General features: G+C 47.4%; 1 protein-coding gene across 7 annotated transcripts in view; it reads right to left on the bottom strand.

Annotated features, from left to right (window-relative positions):
* The window catches only part of ANK1 (ankyrin 1), a 353,544-nt gene that overhangs the window by 36,577 nt on the left and 298,683 nt on the right, over positions 1–18,284 (bottom strand). For all 7 annotated transcript variants that reach the window (XM_056570987.1, XM_056570992.1, XM_056570991.1 and 4 more), the window contains 3 exons: positions 17,034–17,153; positions 14,377–14,461; positions 12,717–12,791 (listed from right to left, as the gene is read on the bottom strand). In XM_056570987.1, the coding sequence (XP_056426962.1) occupies positions 12,717–12,791; positions 14,377–14,461; positions 17,034–17,153 (280 nt within the window). The remainder of the gene's footprint in view (positions 1–12,716; positions 12,792–14,376; positions 14,462–17,033; positions 17,154–18,284) is intronic.

Genomic DNA, 18,284 nt, shown 5'->3' with positions numbered 1-18,284 from the left:
GGGATTTTTGCTCACCGGGATCATTTTGACACCACGGGGTGAGATCTTCCGTGGAGCCCCAGATCGAGGGAGATTATTAGTGGTCTTTTATGTCTTCCATTTTCTAATAATTGCTCCCACAGTTGATATCTTCACACCAAGCTGCTTGCTTATTGCAGATTCAGTCTTCCCAGCCTGGTGCAGGTCTACAATTTTGTTTCTGGTGTCCTTTGACAGCTCTTAGGTCTTGGCCATAGTGGAGTTTGGAGTGTGACTGTTTGAGGTTGGGGACAGGTGTCTTTTATACTGATAACAAGTTAAAACAGGAGCCATTAATACAGGTAACGATTGGAGGATAGGGGAGACTCTTAAAGAAGAAGTTACAGATCTGTGGGAACCAGAAATCTTGCTTGTTTGTAGGTGATCAAATACTTATTTTCCACCATAATTTGAAAATAAATTCTTTAAAAATCAGACAATGTGATTTTATGGATTTTTTTTCTCATTCTGTCTCTCATAGTTGAGGTATACCTATGATGAAAATTACAGGCCTCTCTAATCTTTTTAAGTGGGAGAACTTGCACAATTGGTAGCTGATTAAATACTTTTTTGACCCACTGTATTCTGTATTAGGGCCGTAACTTGAGGGGATGCAGAAGTAGCAGTTGTCCTGCCACATGGCAGGTAGGGTCCTGAAACAAAGTTACACATTACTGCAAATGGTAACAAACTACATCCAGTCAAAAAGTGAATATGAATATACAAGTGTAACCGAAAATAAAGTGGTAATAATGAACAAGTGGAAGACTACCCTGAGTTATATGACCCAGCAAGTTCTGATAAGGCAGGACTCCCAGGCATCTCTTAGGTCCTTTAAAGGGCAACTCTCATTAAAATAAATTTTTGCTATTGCACTCCTTATGGTAAATAAAAAATATTTCTAATATACTTTGTTTTCTATGTTTTATTTGTGCCTTAAAAAGCTCAAGAGCACATTTTCCCCCATCTTATACACAGACTTAGGACCAAGGTCCAAACACAGAAAGTGCAGCCTGGAGTGCTGAGTGTGGGGGGGGGGGGGGGGTGTCCAGCCTCATCCAATCATAGCTCCTCTCACACTTAACTGCCATATGCTGTTGGTTGGACCCCCCCCCCCTCAGCACTCCAGGCTGCACTTCCTGTGTTTGGACTTCGATCCTAAGTCTGTGTATAAGATGGGGGGAAAATGTGCTCTTGAGCTTTTTTAAGCAAATAAAACATAGAAAACTTAATTTTTTTTTAAATAAAGTATATTAGAAATATTTTTTATTTACCATAAGGAGTGCAAAAGCAAAACATTTTTTAGAGAGTGCCCATTTAAGGGTCTATTCACACGTACAGTATTCTGTGCAGATTTGATGCGCAGGATTTCAAGTTGTGTTCAGTCATTCAGTTTACATTGAAATCTGCAGCAGAAAATCCTGCGCATCAAATCTGCACAGAATACTGTACGTTTAACCCCTTAAGGACACATAACATACTGGAACGTCATGTGTCCACTCCCAATCTATAATGCGGGGCCATGGCGTGGCCCCGCGACATAGCGGGTCAGGCCCGGCCTCTAACAACGGTCAGGCCCGGCCTCTAAGTTGAACGCCACGTCTAAAATGAAACTGAAACCATGCTGGTTAGCCCAGTGGGCTGTTTGGGATAGCCGCGGCGAAATCGCGGCATCCCGAACAGCTTACAGGACAGCAGGAGGGCCCCTACCTGCCTCCTTGCTTTCTGATCGCCGAATGACTGCTCAGTGCCTGAGATCCAGACATGAGCAGTCAAGCGGCAGAATCATCGATCACTGGTTTCCTATGAGAAACCAGTGATCAATGATGAAGATCAGTGTGTGCAGTGTTATAGGTCCCTATGGGAGCTATAACACTGCAAAAAAAAAGTGAAAAAAAGTGAATAAATATCATTTAACCCCTCCCCTATTAAAAGTTTGAATCATCCCCCTTTTCCCATAAAAAAAAACACAGTGTAAATAAAAATAAACATATATGGTATCACCGCGTGCGGAAATGTCCGAATTATAAAAATATATCGTTAATTAAACCGCACGGTCAATGGCGTACGGGAAAAAAATTCCAAAGTCCAAAATAGTGCATTTTTGGTCACTTTTTATATCATGAATAAGTCCTATCAATGCAAAAATGGTACCGTTAAAAACTTCAGATCACGGCGCAAAAAATTAGCCCTCATACCGCCCCATATACGGAAAAATAAAAAAGTTATTACGGGTCAGAAATGACAATTTTAAACGTATTAATTTTCCTGCATGTAGTTATGATTTTTTCCAGAAGTGCGACAAAATCAAACCTATAAAAGTAGGGTATCATTTTAAAGGAAATCTGTCATCAGAATCACCCGCACTAAACCTCTTACACAAGCTTGTAGTGCGGGTGATCCCGATTAAAACGCTCCTTACCTGGTTAAAAATGGTTCCGCGCTTCTTCAGATATCTATATTTTTACTTTTCTGTTATTCCCTGGCTTGGGACTCAGTGGGAGGTGTTATCATCTGGGACTCGGCCACACGTCATTATAGCTGGGCGGAGCTACCGCCCGGCTCATGAATATTCATGAACTTATCCTCGCGGCCCTCCCCACCAGACCTAGAAAAAGGAGTTAGACTACGAGGATAAGGTCATGAATATTCATGAGCCGGGCAGCAGCTCCGCCCAGCTAGAATGACGTGTGGCCGAGTCCCAGATGATAACACCTCCCACTGAGTCCCAAGCCAGGGAATAACAGAAAACTAAAGATATAGATATCTGAAGAACCGCTGAACCATTTTTAACCAGGTAAGAAGCGTTTTAATCAGGATCACCCGCACTACAAGCCTGTGTAACAGGTTTAGTGCAGGTGATTCTGATGACAGATTTCCTTTAACTGTATGGACCTACACAATAAATATCAGGTGTCATTTTTACCGAAAAATGTTCTACGTAGAGACGGAAGCCCCCAAAAGTTACAAAACAGCATATTTTTTTTCATTAAAAAATCTTAATCCATCCAGTATTTATAAGCTGCTGAATACTACAGAGGAAGTTGTGTCGTTCTTTTCTGTCTGACCACAGTGCTCTCTGCTGACACCTCTGTCTGTGTCAGGAACTGTCCAGAGTAGGAGCAAATCCCCATAGCAAACCTCTCCTGCTCCAGACAGTTCCTGACATGGACAGAGGTGTCAGCAGAGAGCACTGTGGTCAGACAGAAAAGAACGACACAACTTCCTCTGTAGCATACAACAGCTGAAAAGTACTGGAAGGATTAAGATTTTTTTTAACGGAAGTAATTTACAAATCTGTTTAACTTTCTGGCACCAGTTTATTTGAAAAAAATTGTTTTCCACCGGAGTACCCCTTTAAATATAACCCGCGCCCAGCAGCGTTTCCCTCTGGTGCTGTAGAAAAAGCGCCGGAGGAAAATGGATGACAGAACTGATTTCATTTATTTAAATTAAACATTTCACATTCATCCTGTGTCTTCCTATCCAATTTAGAGCAGGAGGACTATCACACTCTCTCGCAAGCAAAACAAATGCTATAAATCAGTGTTCCCCAACTTGTTACTCTCCAGCTGTTGCAAAACTACAACTCCCATCATGTCCTGACAGCCAAAGGCTGTCAGGGCATGATAGGAGTTGTAGTTTTGCAACAGCTGGAGAGCCACAGGTTGGGAAACACGGCAATAAATTAAAGGGGTACTCTGGAAAAATAAAATAGTTTTTAAATCAGCTAGTGCCAGAAAGCTGTACAAATTTGTAAATTACTTACTGTTTAGGAAAAATCCTATTCTTCCAGTACTTATCAGCTGTTCTATACCCTGAAGGGGGTAATTTAGTATTGTCAGTCCCACACAGGGCTCTCTGCTGCCACCTCTGTCTGTGTCAGGAACTGTCCAGAGAAGGATAGGTTTGCTTTGGGGATTTGCTTCTGTTCTGGCACAGATAGTGGTGGCAGCAGAGAGCACTATGTCTGACTGGAAAGAACTACACAACTTCCTCTGAGGCATATAGCAGCTGGAAAGTACTAGAAACCTTTCGTTTTTTAAATAGAAGTAATTCACAAATCTATATGACGTTCAAGTACCAGACAATTTGAACACCATTCTTTTTTTCCCCCTCTAGAGTACCCCTTTAAGGATATCGTTCTAATTAGTAATGCAACTTGTTACTTGCAGTAAGTACCCTATTACACTGCTCAAAAAAATAAAGGGAACACTTAAACAACACAATGTAACTCCAAGTCAATGGAACTTCTGTGAAATCACACTGTCCACTCAGGAAGAAACACTGATTGACAATCAATTTCACATGCTGTTGTGCAAATGGAACAGACAACAGGTGGAAATTATAGGCAATTAGCAAGACACCCCCAATAAAGGAGTGGTGCTGCAGGTGGTGACCACAGACCACAGACCTTCTCCGTTCCTATGCTTCCTGGCTGATGTTTTGGTCACTTTTGAATGCTGGCGGTGCTTTCACTCTAGTGGTACTATGAGACGGAGTCTACAACTCACACAAGTGGCTCAGGTAGTGCAGCTCATCCAGGATGGCACATCAATGCGAGCTGTGGCAAGAAGGTTTGCTGTGTCTGTCAGCTGTGTCTCCAGAGCATGGAGGTGCTACCAGGAGACAGCCCAATACATCAGGAGACGTGGAGAAGGCCGTAGGAGGGCAACAACCCTGCAGCAGGACCGCTATCTCTGCCTTTGTGCAAGGAGGAGCAGGAACACTGTCAGAGCCCTGCAAAATGACCTCCAGCAGGCCACAAATGTGCATGTGTCCACTCAAACGGTCAGAAACAGACTCCATGAGGGTGGTATGAGGGAATGACATCCACAGGTGCTTACAGCCCAAAACCATGCAGGACGTTTGGCATTTGCCAGAGAACACCAGGATTGGCAAATTTGCCACTGGCGCCCTGTGCTCTTCACAGATGAAAGCAGGTTCACACTGAGCACATGGGACAGACGTGACAGAGTCTGGAGACGCCTTGGAAAACGTTTTGCTGCCTGCAACATTCTCCAGCATGACCAGTTTGGCGGTGCTTCAGTAATGTTGTGGGGTGGCATTTCTTTGGGGGGGCCACACAGCCCTCCATGTGCTTGCCAGAGGTAGCTTGACTGCCATTAGGTACCGAGATGAGATCCTCAGACCCCTTGTGAGACCATATGCTGGTGCGGTTGGCCCTGGGTTCCTCCTAATGCAAGACAATGCTAGACCTCATGTGGCTGGAGTGTGTCAGCAGTTCCTGCAAGAGGAAGGCATTGATGCTATGGACTGGCCCGCCCGTTCCCCAGACCTGAATTCAATTGAGCACATCTGGGACATCATGTATCGCTCCATCCACCAACAGACCACCACAGACTGTCCAGGAGTTGGCAGATGCTTTAGTCCAGGTCTGGGAGGACATCCCTCAGGAGACCATCCACCACCTCATCAGGAGCATGCCCAGGCATTGTAGGGAGGTCATACGGGCACGTGGAGGCCACACACACTACTGAGCCTCATTGTGACTTGTTTTAAGGACATTGCATGTGTTACGCCGAGCGCTCCGGGTCCCCGCTCCTCCCCGGAGCGCTCGCAACATCCTCGCAGTTGCAGCGCCCCGGTCAGACCTGCTGACCGGGTGCGCTGCAGTATCTCTCTCAGCCGGGATGCGATTCGCGATGCGGGAGGCGCCCGCTCGCGATGCGCATCCCGGCTCCCGTACCTGACCCGTTCCCCGTCGGTCTTGTCCCGGCGCGCGTGGCCCCACTCCTTAGGGCGCGCGCGCGCCAGGTCTCTGCAATTTAAAGGGCCACTGCGCCACTGATTGGCGCAGCAGGCTTAATTAGTGTGTTCACCTGTGCACTCCCTACTTATACCTCACTTCCCCTGCACTCCCTCACCGGATCTTGTTGCCATTGTGCCAGTGAAAGCGTTTCCTTGTGTGTTCCTAGCCTGTGTTCCAGACCTCCTGCCGTTGCCCCTGACTACGATCCTTGCTGCCTGCCCTGACCTTCTGCTACGTCCGACCTTGCTCTTGTCTACTCCCTTGTACCGCGCCTATCTTCAGCAGTCAGAGAGGTTGAGCCGTTGCTGGTGGATACGACCTGGTTGCTACCGCCGCTGCAAGACCATCCCGCTTTGCGGCGGGCTCTGGTGAATACCAGTAGCAACTTAGAACCGGTCCACCAGCACGGTCCACGCCAATCCCTCTCTGGCACAGAGGATCCACCTCCAGCCAGCCGAATCGTGACAGTAGATCCGGCCATGGATCCCGCTGAAGTCCCACTGCCAGTTGTCGCCGACCTCACCACGGTGGTCGCCCAGCAGTCGCAACAGATAGCGCAACAAGGCCACCAGCTGTCTCAACTGACCGTGATGCTACAGCAGCTACTACCACAACTCCAGCAACAATCTCCTCCGCCAGCTCCTGCACCTCCTCCGCAGCGAGTGGCCGCTTCCGGCCTACGTTTATCCTTGCCGGATAAATTTGATGGGGACTCTAAGTTTTGCCGTGGCTTTCTCTCGCAATGTTCCCTGCACTTGGAGATGATGTCGGACCAGTTTCCTACTGAAAGGTCTAAGGTGGCTTTCGTAGTCAGCCTTCTGTCTGGGAAAGCTCTGTCATGGGCCACACCGCTCTGGGACCGCAATGACCCTGTCACTGCCTCTGTACACTCCTTCTTCATGGAGATTCGAAGTGTCTTTGAGGAACCTGCCCGAGCCTCTTCTGCTGAGACTGCCCTGCTGAACCTGGTCCAGGGTAATTCTTCTGTTGGCGAGTACGCCATTCAATTCCGTACCCTTGCCTCCGAATTATCCTGGAATAATGAGGCCCTCTGCGCGACCTTTAAAAAAGGCCTATCCAGCAACATTAAAGATGTGCTGGCCGCACGAGAAATTCCTGCTAACCTGCATGAACTTATTCATCTGGCCACCCGCATTGACATGCGTTTTTCCGAAAGGCGTCAGGAGCTCCGCCAGGATATGGACTTTGTTCGCATGAGGCGTTTTTTCTCCCCGGCTCCTCTCTCCTCTGGTCCTCTGCAATCCGTTCCCGTGCCTCCCGCCGTGGAGGCTATGCAAATTGACCGGTCTCGCTTGACACCTCAAGAGAGGACACGACGCTGCATGGAGAATCTGTGCCTGTACTGTGCCGGTACCGAACACTTCTTGAAGGATTGTCCTATCCGTCCTCCCCGCCTGGAAAGACGTACGCTGACTCCGCACAAAGGTGAGACAGTTCTTGATGTCAACTCTGCTTCTCCACGCCTTACTGTGCCTGTGCGGATATCTTCCTCTACCTTCTCCTTCTCTACTATGGCCTTCTTGGATTCCGGATCTGCAGGAAATTTTATTTTGGCCTCTCTCATCAACAGGTTCAACATCCCGGTGACCAGTCTCGCCAGACCCCTCTACATCAATTCTGTTAACAATGAAAGATTGGACTGTACCGTGCGTTACCGCACGGAACCTCTCCTAATGTGCATCGGACCTCATCACGAAAAAATTGAATTTTTGGTCCTCTTCAACTGCACTTCCGAAATTCTTCTTGGATTACCGTGGCTTCAACGCCATTCCCCAACCCTTGATTGGTCCACAGGAGAAATCAAGAACTGGGGTACTTCTTGTCTCAAGGACTGTCTTAAACCGGTTCCCAGTACTCCCTGCCGTGACCCTGTGGTTCCCCCTGTACCCGGTCTTCCTAAGGCTTATATGGACTATGCTGACGTGTTTTGCAAAAAGCAAGCTGAGACTTTACCTCCTCACAGACCTTATGACTGTCCTATTGACCTCCTCCCGGGTACTACTCCACCCCGGGGCAGAATCTATCCTCTGTCTGCTTCAGAAACCCAAGCCATGTCGGAGTACATCCAGGAGAATTTAAAAAAGGGGTTTATCCGCAAGTCCTCCTCTCCTGCCGGAGCTGGATTTTTTTTTGTGTCCAAAAAAGATGGCTCCCTACGTCCTTGCATTGATTACCGCGGACTTAATAAAATCACGGTAAAGAACCGCTACCCCTTACCTCTTATCTCGGAACTCTTTGATCGCCTACAAGGTGCCCACATCTTTACCAAACTGGACTTAAGAGGTGCTTATAATCTCATCCGCATCAGGGAGGGGGACGAATGGAAGACTGCATTTAACACCAGAGATGGACACTTTGAGTATCTGGTCATGCCCTTTGGCCTGTGCAACGCCCCTGCCGTCTTCCAAGACTTTGTTAATGAAATTTTTCGTGATCTCTTATATTCCTGTGTTGTGGTTTATCTGGACGATATTCTGATTTTTTCTGCCAACTTAGAAGAACACTGCCAGCATGTCCGCATGGTTCTTCAGAGACTTCGAGACAATCAACTTTATGCCAAAATGGAGAAATGTCTCTTTGAATGTCAATCTCTTCCTTTCCTAGGATACTTGGTTTCTGGCCAGGGACTACAAATGGACCCAGATAAGCTAGCTGCTGTATTAGATTGGCCACGCCCCTCCGGACTCCGTGCTATCCAACGTTTTTTGGGGTTCGCCAATTATTACAGACAATTTATTCCACACTTTTCCACTATTGTGGCTCCTATCGTGGCTTTAACCAAGAAAAATGCCAATCCCAAGTCCTGGTCTCCCCAAGCGGAAGACGCATTTAAACATCTCAAGTCTGCCTTTTCTTCTGCTCCCGTGCTCTCCAGACTTGACCCATCTAAACCCTTCCTATTGGAGGTAGATGCCTCCTCAGTGGGAGCTGGAGCTGTCCTTCTACAAAAAAATTCTTCCGGGCATGCTGTTACTTGTGTTTTTTTTTTCTAGGACCTTCTCTCCGGCGGAGAGAAACTACTCCATCAGGGATCGAGAACTACTGGCCATTAAATTGGCGCTTGAGTAATGGAGGCATCTGCTGGAGGGATCAAAATTTCCAGTTATCATATACACTGATCACAAGAATCTCTCCTATCTCCAGTCTGCCCAACAACTGAACCCTCGCCAGGCCAGGTGGTCGTTGTTCTTTGCCCGTTTTAACTTTGAAATTCATTTTCGCCCTGCCGACAAGAACATTAGGGCCGATGCCCTCTCTCGTTCTTCTGATGCCTCTGAAGTAGAGCTCTCTCCGCAACACATCATTCCTCCTGACTGTCTGATCTCCACTTCTCCAGCCTCCATCAGGCAAACTCCTCCAGGGAAGACCTTCGTTTCTCCACGCCAGCGTCTCGGGATTCTCAAATAGGGACACTCCTCCCACCTCGCAGGCCATGCGGGCATCAAAAAATCCTTGCAACTCATCTCTCGTTTTTATTGGTGGCCGACTCTGGAGACGGATGTTGTTGATTTTGTGCGGGCCTGTACTGTCTGTGCCCGGGATAAGACTCCTCGCCAGAAGCCTGCTGGTCTCCTTCATCCTATGCCTGTCCCCGAACAGCCTTGGTCACTGATTTGTATGGACTTTATTACAGACTTGCCCCCATCCCGTGGCAACACAGTTGTTTGGGTGGTTGTTCATCGATTTTCCAAGATGGCACATTTTATTCCTCTTCCTGGTCTTCCTTCAGTGCCTCAGTTGGCAAAACAATTTTTTGTACACATTTTTCGTCTTCACGGTTTGCCCACGCAGATCGTCTCGGATAGAGGCGTCCAATTCGTGTCTAAATTCTGGAGGGCCCTCTGTAAACAGCTCAAGATTAAATTAAACTTCTCTTCTTCTTATCATCCCCAATCCAATGGGCAAGTAGAAAGAATTAATCAGGTCCTGGGTGACTATTTACGGCATTTTGTTTCCTCCCGCCAGGATGACTGGGCAGATCTTCTACCATGGGCTGAATTCTCATACAACTTCAGAATCTCCGAATCTTCTGCTAAGTCCCCATTTTTCGTGGTGTACGGCCGTCACCCTCTTCCCCCCCTCCCTACTCCCCTGCCCTCTGGTTTGCCCGCTGTGGATGAAGTGACTCGTGATCTTTCCACCATATGGAAAGAGACCCAAAATTCTCTTTTACAGGCTTCATCCCGGATGAAAAGATTTGCCGATAAGAAAAGAAGAACTCCCCCCATTTTTGCTCCCGGAGACAAGGTATGGCTCTCCGCTAAATATGTCCGCTTTCGTGTCCCCAGTTACAAACTGGGACCATGCTATCTTGGTCCTTTCAAAGTCTTGTGCCAGATTAACCCTGTCTCTTACAAACTCCTTCTTCCTCCTTCTCTTCGTATTCCCAATGCTTTCCATGTCTCTCTCCTTTAACCACTCATCATTAACCGCTTCTCTCCCAAACTTGTTTCTCCCACTCCTGTTTCCGGTTCTTCTGACGTCTTCTCCGTGAAGGAGATCCTGGCCTCCAAGACAGTCAGAGGAAAAACATTTTTTTGGGTGGATTGGGAAGGCTGTGGCCCAGAAGAGAGATCCTGGGAACCTGAGGACAACATCCTAGACAAAAGTCTTATCCTCAGGTTCTCAGGCTCCAAGAAGAGGGGGAGACCCAAGGGGGGGGGGGTACTGTTACGCCGAGCGCTCCGGGTCCCCGCTCCTCCCCGGAGCGCTCGCAACATCCTCGCAGTTGCAGCTCCCTGGTCAGACCTGCTGACCGGGTGTGCTGCAGTATCTATCTCAGCCGGGATGCGATTCGCAATGCGCGATGCGCATCCCGGCTCCCGTACCTGACCCGTTCCCCGTCGGTCTTGTCCCGGCGCGCGCGGCCCCGCTCCTTAGGGCGCGCGCGCGCTGGGTCTCTGCAATTTAAAGGGCCACTGCGCCACTGATTGGCGCAGCAGGCTTAATTAGTGTGTTCACCTGTGCACTCCCTACTTATACCTCACTTCCCCTGCACTCCCTCGCCGGATCTTGTTGCCATTGTGCCAGTGAAAGCGTTTCCTTGTGTGTTCCTAGCCTGTGTTCCAGACCTCCTGCCGTTGCCCCTGACTACGATCCTTGCTCCCTGCCCTGACCTTCTGCTACGTCCGACCTTGCTCTTGTCTACTCCCTTGTACCGCGCCTATCTTCAGCAGTCAGAGAGGTTGAGCCGTTGCTGGTGGATACGACCTGGTTGCTACCGCCGCTGCAAGACCATCCCACTTTGCGGCGGGCTCTGGTGAATACCAGTAGCAACTTAGAACCGGTCCACCAGCACGGTCCACGCCAATCCCTCTCTGGCACAGAGGATCCACCTCCAGCCAGCCGAATCGTGACAGCATGAAAGTTGGATCAGCCTGTAGTGTGGTTTTCCTCTTTGATTTTGAGTGTGACTCCATATCCAGACCTCCATGGGTTGGTAAATTTGATTTCCATTGATAATTTTTGTGTGATTTTGTTGTCAGCTCATTCAACTATGTAAAGATGAAAGTATTTCATACGATTAGTTCATTCATTCAGATCTAGGACGTGTTATCTTAGTGTTCCCTTAATTTTTTTGAGCAGTGTATGATCAGTAATGCAACTTGTAGTACTCAAGCCAGGCCTTTAGGTGTCACCATATGATTACATTAAATTTTGAAAATAATGCTAGTGCCATCTTCCAGAGTTCCCCTTTAAAGGGATATTCCAAGATTTTTTTTATTTGACTATGCTACAGGGGCTGTAAAGTTAGTGTAGTTCATAATATAGTGTCTGTACCTGTGTGTGACGGTTTTCTCACAATTCTTATGGGATTTTCACCCCAATATTTATTTTAATCAGCATACAAAATGACTGTTGTCTCAGATTTTCCCCAGCTTGCAATGCGACTGAGACCTGACTCACTAGTCAGCTGATGACAGGGAGCCTGTCTGCTTCAATGGGTGGAGCGATCGCTTGGTGGGAGAGAGATCAATCTGCAACTAATGCAACAGCTGTAGGCACCCTGATTAAAAATCACAGGTCTTTTGAATGGATGCAGCTCATTTATGTTTCAATGGGTGGGGTGGCTAATGTGTGGGAGGGAGGAAAATGGAATTATGGGATTTGTAGGCAAAAAAGAAAATTCAAACAGGAAATACCAGTTCACAAAAAGCTAGCCACAGTATTATGGTAATCTCACAACATAACCATTTAGCCCCAATACAAGCGCAGATCCTTCCTAAGCACGTCCATTACTGCCTGACAGGTACGTACTAAAATCACCTTATGGTGGAGAACCCCTTTAAGGATATAGTTATTAGTGATGTAACTTGCAGTAAGTACCCTAATTCTATAAGTAATGAAACTTGTAGTACCCGAGCACAGCCTATAAGCGTCACCCTACGATTACATTAAATTTAGAAAATGATGCTTGTGTCATCCCTGCAGCATAAACTGTGTTTTTTAATAATTGGAGCTTTAAAAATAAATAAATAAATAAAAAATACAGAGAAAAGTCAAACAGTAAACATATTAATCAAAACGCTGAACCCTGTGCACAGCGCTAATGCATAGGCACACAGAGTAAGTGGGTTCTGTTCTGTTCCATGACAAGGACACTGTGACAATGTGCTTAGTCCCATGATTAATGGTTTGTGTGCAGAACAGCTGCCGCATCTACAATGATATATGACCAGTATGAAGAGCATAAGGCCATGTTCACACAGACAGCAATGTATTTCGGAGCGGACTCTGCAGACATGTCTATTCTTTCTACAGATGCCGTTAGAAATATCTGCTGCAGAAATTCCGCCGTGTGCACAGTGCAGCAGAATCCCACTAAAATCAATGGGTCTCGGAAATTCCAAGCAGAATATTTCCCGTGTGAACATAGCCTTCCAGCATTGGTGTGTAAGCTCACCGGCCCAGCTCAGACCGAGGTGCTCTGATATGACGGCCATCTTCATGTCAAAACGCTCTGTGCCACTGAGAGATCCTGTGGAGACAGGGAAAATGGGGGTAATATTGGAGGAGTTAAAAGTGTAAGAAAAAAATTTAATGAGAGAATGGCAGAAAATAGTACTAAAAATAGTCACTTAAAATATAAAAAAAAAAAAACAGGAAGGGAGTAAAGAGGACTATAAAATGACAGTAAAGGGAGATTGTGATAGGAAAGTAAAAGGTGACTGGTGGAAAATAAGGGACTATTAGAAGAGAGTTAGAGGGGTCTGTAACCGGACAGTAAGAGGAAAGTACGAGGGGACAGTAAGAGGACAGTAAGAGGGGACTGTGAGAGGACTGTACAAGGGGACTCTGAGAGGACAGTAAGAGGACAGTAAGAGGAAAGTACGAGGGGACAGTAAGAGGACAGTAAGAGGGGACTGTGAGAGGACAGTAAGAGGAAAGTACGAGGGGACAGCAAGAGGACTGTAAGAGGACAGTAAGAGGGGACTGTGAGAGGACAGTACGAGGGGACTCTGAGAGGACAGTACGAGGGGACTCTGAGAGGACAGTACGAGGGGACAGTAAGAGGGGACTGTAAGAGGACAGTAAGAGGGGACTGTAAGAGGACTGTAAGAGGGGACTGTGAGAGGACTGTAAGAGGACAGTAAGAGGGGACTGTAAGAGGACAGTAAGAGCGAACTGAGGGAGGACAGTAAGAGGGAACTGTGAGAGGACTGTAAGAGTGGACTGTAAGAGCGGACTGTAAGAGGGGACTGTGAGAGGATTGTCAGAGGAAAGTAAGAGCGGACTGAGGGAGGACAGTAAGAGGACAGTAAGAGGGGACTGTGAGAGGACTGTAAGAAGACAGTAAGAGGGGACTGAGAGTGGACAGTAAGAGGGGACTGAGAGAGGACTGTAAGAAGATAGTAAAAGGGGACTGAGAGAGGACTGTAAGAGGACAGTAAGAGGGGACTGAGAGAGGACTGTAAGAAGATAGTAAGAGGGGACTGAGAGAGGACTGTAAGAGGACAGTAAGAGGGGACTGTGAGAGGACTGTAAGAAGATAGTAAGAGGGGACTGAGAGAGGACTGTAAGAGGACAGTAAGAGGGGACTGTGAGAGGACAGTACTAGGGGACTGTGAAAGGACAGTATGGGGGACTGTAAAAGGACAGTACGAGGGGACTGAGAGAGGACAGTATGAGGGGACCGAGAGGACACTATGAGGGGACCGAAATCATATGACTAGTAAAACAACTGATGACAATTATTGCTATGAAAGGACTTGCTTTAGGGTCTTATGCACATTAAATATTATGGGATTATTCTCCTATATTTTTCCCTTCAACAGCTTTTGATATATTTCACCTAAAATCTTTGTATTACTAGACTGCTATGTAACCTTATCTACAAAGTACTATCTTTGTATTAAAGTGATGGACTCACTCAGGGATTGTTTACAGGGTAGATTTTATTGTGGGATAGTAGGGGGTTTCCTCTGTCTCTCAATATCTCTCAATAAAATCCACCTATGTGAACGAGTCCTAACTCACAATTCTGATCCACATATTTTTACCAACCATTTTTTCAATATGCCCAACTTACCCAGTGTGCCCGCCTATTATGTCCCCAGTCTCACCTTTTGTGCTGTCATTCAGAAGACTGTATCGCTCTCTTAGGGCAAGTGGTGTCAGCGTCCTCCTCCTGTCCAGGCTGCCTGGGCCCTATGATAACACAACTCGGCTTTATACAACTATGGCATAATATGGCACAATATGGTAAGATGTGGTGTAATGCAGAAAAGGACATGAGCACAAAATAACACAAGCACAATAAAATGTAACAACACAATTGAAACACACAATAGCAACAACACTACAGCAACAAAACAGATACAAAAAGTGACACAAGCAAAGCTAATGCTGAATGATAGATACAGATAATTACACAACGAAAATGTATTAGACATAAAAGAAAACTGCACCATGAAGTAAATACAAAGTACACATATGCAAGACAACAACTTCTCCTGATACAAGTCAGATTCCTATATGTCATTTTATTGACCCAAAAATTCAAATCTCCTGCACTCACACAATGGACTTAAGGGGGGGGTATGCTTGGGGATATATTCTTGTATATGCTTTCCTTCGGTTTTCATATAAAAATCTGCCAGGTCTTATAGGATAAGGCCCCACATAAGAAAGTGAGCGAGTTCTGCCTTCTCTAACCACACATAGAGAAAGTGTATAAGTCTTGCTTCCCTTGTCTACCCATAGAGAAAGCCTGTGAGTCTTGTTCTCCTACCTACACATAGAGAAAGCCTGTGAGTCTTGCTCCTCCCACCTGCACATAGCCAAAGCCTGTGAGTCCTGTTTTCCCCACCCACACATAGAGAAAGCCTGTGAGTCCTGCTTCCCTCACCTTTACATAAAGAAAGCCCGCGAGTCCTGCTTCTCCCACCTACACATAGAGAAAGCCTGTGAGTCCTGTTTTCCTACCCACACATAGAGAAAGCCTGTGAGTCCTGCTCCTCCCACCTACACAGAGAAAGCCTGTAAGTCCTGCTTCTCCACCTACACATAGAGAAAGCCTGTGAGTCCTGCTTCTCACCTACACATAGAGAAAGCCTGTGAGTCCTGTTCTCCTACCTACACACATAAAAAGCCTGTGAGTCCTGCTTCCCTCACCCACACATAGAAAAAGCCTGTGAGTCCTGTCCTCCCACCTACACATAGAAAAGCCTGTGAGTCCTGCTCCTCGCACCTACATATAGAGAAAGCCTGTGAGTCCTACTTCTCTCACCCCCATATAGAGAAAGGCTGTGAGTCCTGCTTCTCCCACCTAAACATAGAGAAAACCTGTGAGTCCTGTTCTCCTACCTACACATAGAGAAAGCCTGTGAGTCCTGCTCCTCCCACCTGCACATAGCCAAAGCCTGTGAGTCCTGTTTTCCCCACCCACACATAGAGAAAGCCTGTGAGTCCTGCTTCCCTCACCTTTACATAAAGAAAGCCTGCGAGTCCTGCTTCTCCCACCTACACATAGAGAAAGCCTGTGAGTCCTGCTTCTCCCACCTACACAGAGAAAGCCTGTAAGTCCTGCTTCTCCACCTACACATAGAGAAAGCCTGTGAGTCCTGCTTCTCACCTACACATAGAGAAAGCCTGTGAGTCCTGTTCTCCTACCTACACACATAAAAAGCCTGTGAGTCCTGCTTCCCTCACCCACACATAGAAAAAGCCTGTGAGTCCTGTCCTCCCACCTACACATAGAAAAGCCTGTGAGTCCTGCTCCTCGCACCTACATATAGAGAAAGCCTGTGAGTCCTACTTCTCTCACCCCCATATAGAGAAAGGCTGTGAGTCCTGCTTCTCCCACCTAAACATAGAGAAAGCCTGTGAGTCCTACTTCTCTCACCCCCATATAGAGAAAGCCTGTCAGTCCTGCTTCTCCCACCTACACATAGAGAAAGCCTGTGAGTCCTGCTTCTCACACCAACACATAGAGAAAGCCTGTGAGTCCTGCTTCTCCCACCCTCATATAGAGAAAGCCTGTGAGTCCTGCTTCTCCACCTACACACAGAGAAAGCCTGTGAGTCCTGCTTCTCCCACCTACACATAGAGAAAGCCTGTGAGTCCTGCTTCTCACATCTACACATAGAGAAACCCTGTGAGTCCTTCTTCTCCACCTACACATAGAGAGAGCCTGTGAGTCCTGCTTCTCCCACCTACACATAGAGAAAGCCTGTGAGTCCTGCTTCTCCACCTACACATAGAGAAAGCCTGTGAGTCCTGCTTCTCCCACCTACACATAGAGAAAGCCTGTGAGTCCTGCTTCCCTCACCTACATATAGAGAAAGCCTGTGAGTCCTGCTTCTCCACCTACACATAGAGAAAGCCTGTGAGTCCTGCTTCTCACACCTACATATAGAAAAAGCCTGTGAGTCCTGCTTCTCCCACCTACACATAGAGAAAGCCTGCGAGTCCTGCTTCTCACACCTACACATAGAGAAAGCCTGTGAGTCTTGTGAGGAGAGAATCCTCAACGTGTGATCACGGCCTCATGGATCCACTGTACAAACTGTGTATTGAGGCTGTAACTCAGGATCAATGCAAAGTATTTACAAAACGTCTTAATGTTTGATGTATTGTTTGTTGAATCGGCTTTCAAAAGATTCAAAGCTGCTTAATGTGAATTTATGGTAAAGCCTGTGCTAACCCCTCGGCTATTAGTATTGTGCGTAACCATTCAGCCTTGGCGGAGACACACTTCACTCCTATGTACCCGTCGTACCTGTGTGTACTGTGGCATTGTGACATTCAAGTGGCAAAGGACTTGCTGGGATGGTTCATATTTCATCATTTTGCGCAGGAACGAGAGCGATCCACAAGGTTCCCGGCTGCTGTCTCGCACCTGAGCAAAAACATAGATCACATTTAATTCTCTTAACTCATAACTACATTACAAGTTGTTTTTCCATCAATGTTTTTCATAGAAATCTTCAAGAAAAAGTCTAATTTGAGGATAAATTTCTCCTGCGATTGTACTATAGACCAGTGTTTCCCAACCAGGATGCCTCCAGCTGCTGCAAAACTACAACACCCAACATACCCGGACAGCCTATGGCTGTCCGGGCATGTTGGGAGTTGTAGTTTTGCAAAAGGTGAGTTGGTAAACACTACTGTAGAGAAACTGAATACTTGCTGTTGGGTTCCCACATAGACAGCTATGGACTGGGGCACCTAGTATTAGTGTGTTATACGCCGATATATACGGTATATACGCTGGCTATCTGCGCCGCTGCCTGTTCTCTCCCCCTGGCTATCGGTGCTGCTGCCCCATTGCCAGCGCCGATAGCCAGGGGGAGAGAAGCGGCGCCGGCAATGGGGCAGCGGCGCCGACAGACAGGGGGAGAGAAGGGGCAGCGGCACCCATTGCCTCCCCCATCCCCGGTTGTATAATTACCTGTTGCCGGGGTCGGGTCCGCGCTGCTTCAGGCCTCCGGTGTGCGTCCCTTGCGTCGTTGCTATGCACTGCACGTCGCGACGCAATGACGAGTGACGTCATTGCGTCTCGCAGCGCATAGCAACGACGCAGGGGACGCACACCGGAGGCCTGAAGCAGCGCGGACCCGACCCCGGCAACAGGTAATTATACAACCGGGGATGGGGGAGGCAACAGGGCAGCGGTGCCGGCAATGGGTGCCGCTGCCCCTTCTCTCCCCCTGTCTGTCAGCGCCGGCCAGGGGGAGAGCCGATAGCCAGGGGGAGAGAACGGGCAGCGGCGCAGATAGCCAGCGGGAGAGAAGCGGCGACAGCAGGGCTCTAGACCCCATTACAGGCAGGGGCAGAGAAGCCGGCAGCGCTCGCTTTAAATCATTGAACTGCAGCGGCTTATTGGCATATAACACGCAGGTAGACTTTAGGCTAAAAATTTTAGCCTAAAAAGTGCGTGTTATACGCCGATAAATACGGTATATAAATTTTTTTTCTTTCTTTTAACAAAAACAAAAAAAACGCTGTTAAAGAAGTTGTCTAACATTGT

This window comes from Hyla sarda, chromosome 4, assembly GCF_029499605.1.
Source record: "Hyla sarda isolate aHylSar1 chromosome 4, aHylSar1.hap1, whole genome shotgun sequence".
In the NCBI taxonomy this organism is placed as follows: domain Eukaryota; kingdom Metazoa; phylum Chordata; class Amphibia; order Anura; family Hylidae; genus Hyla; species Hyla sarda.
This window is presented reverse-complemented; position numbering and strand designations above follow the sequence as displayed.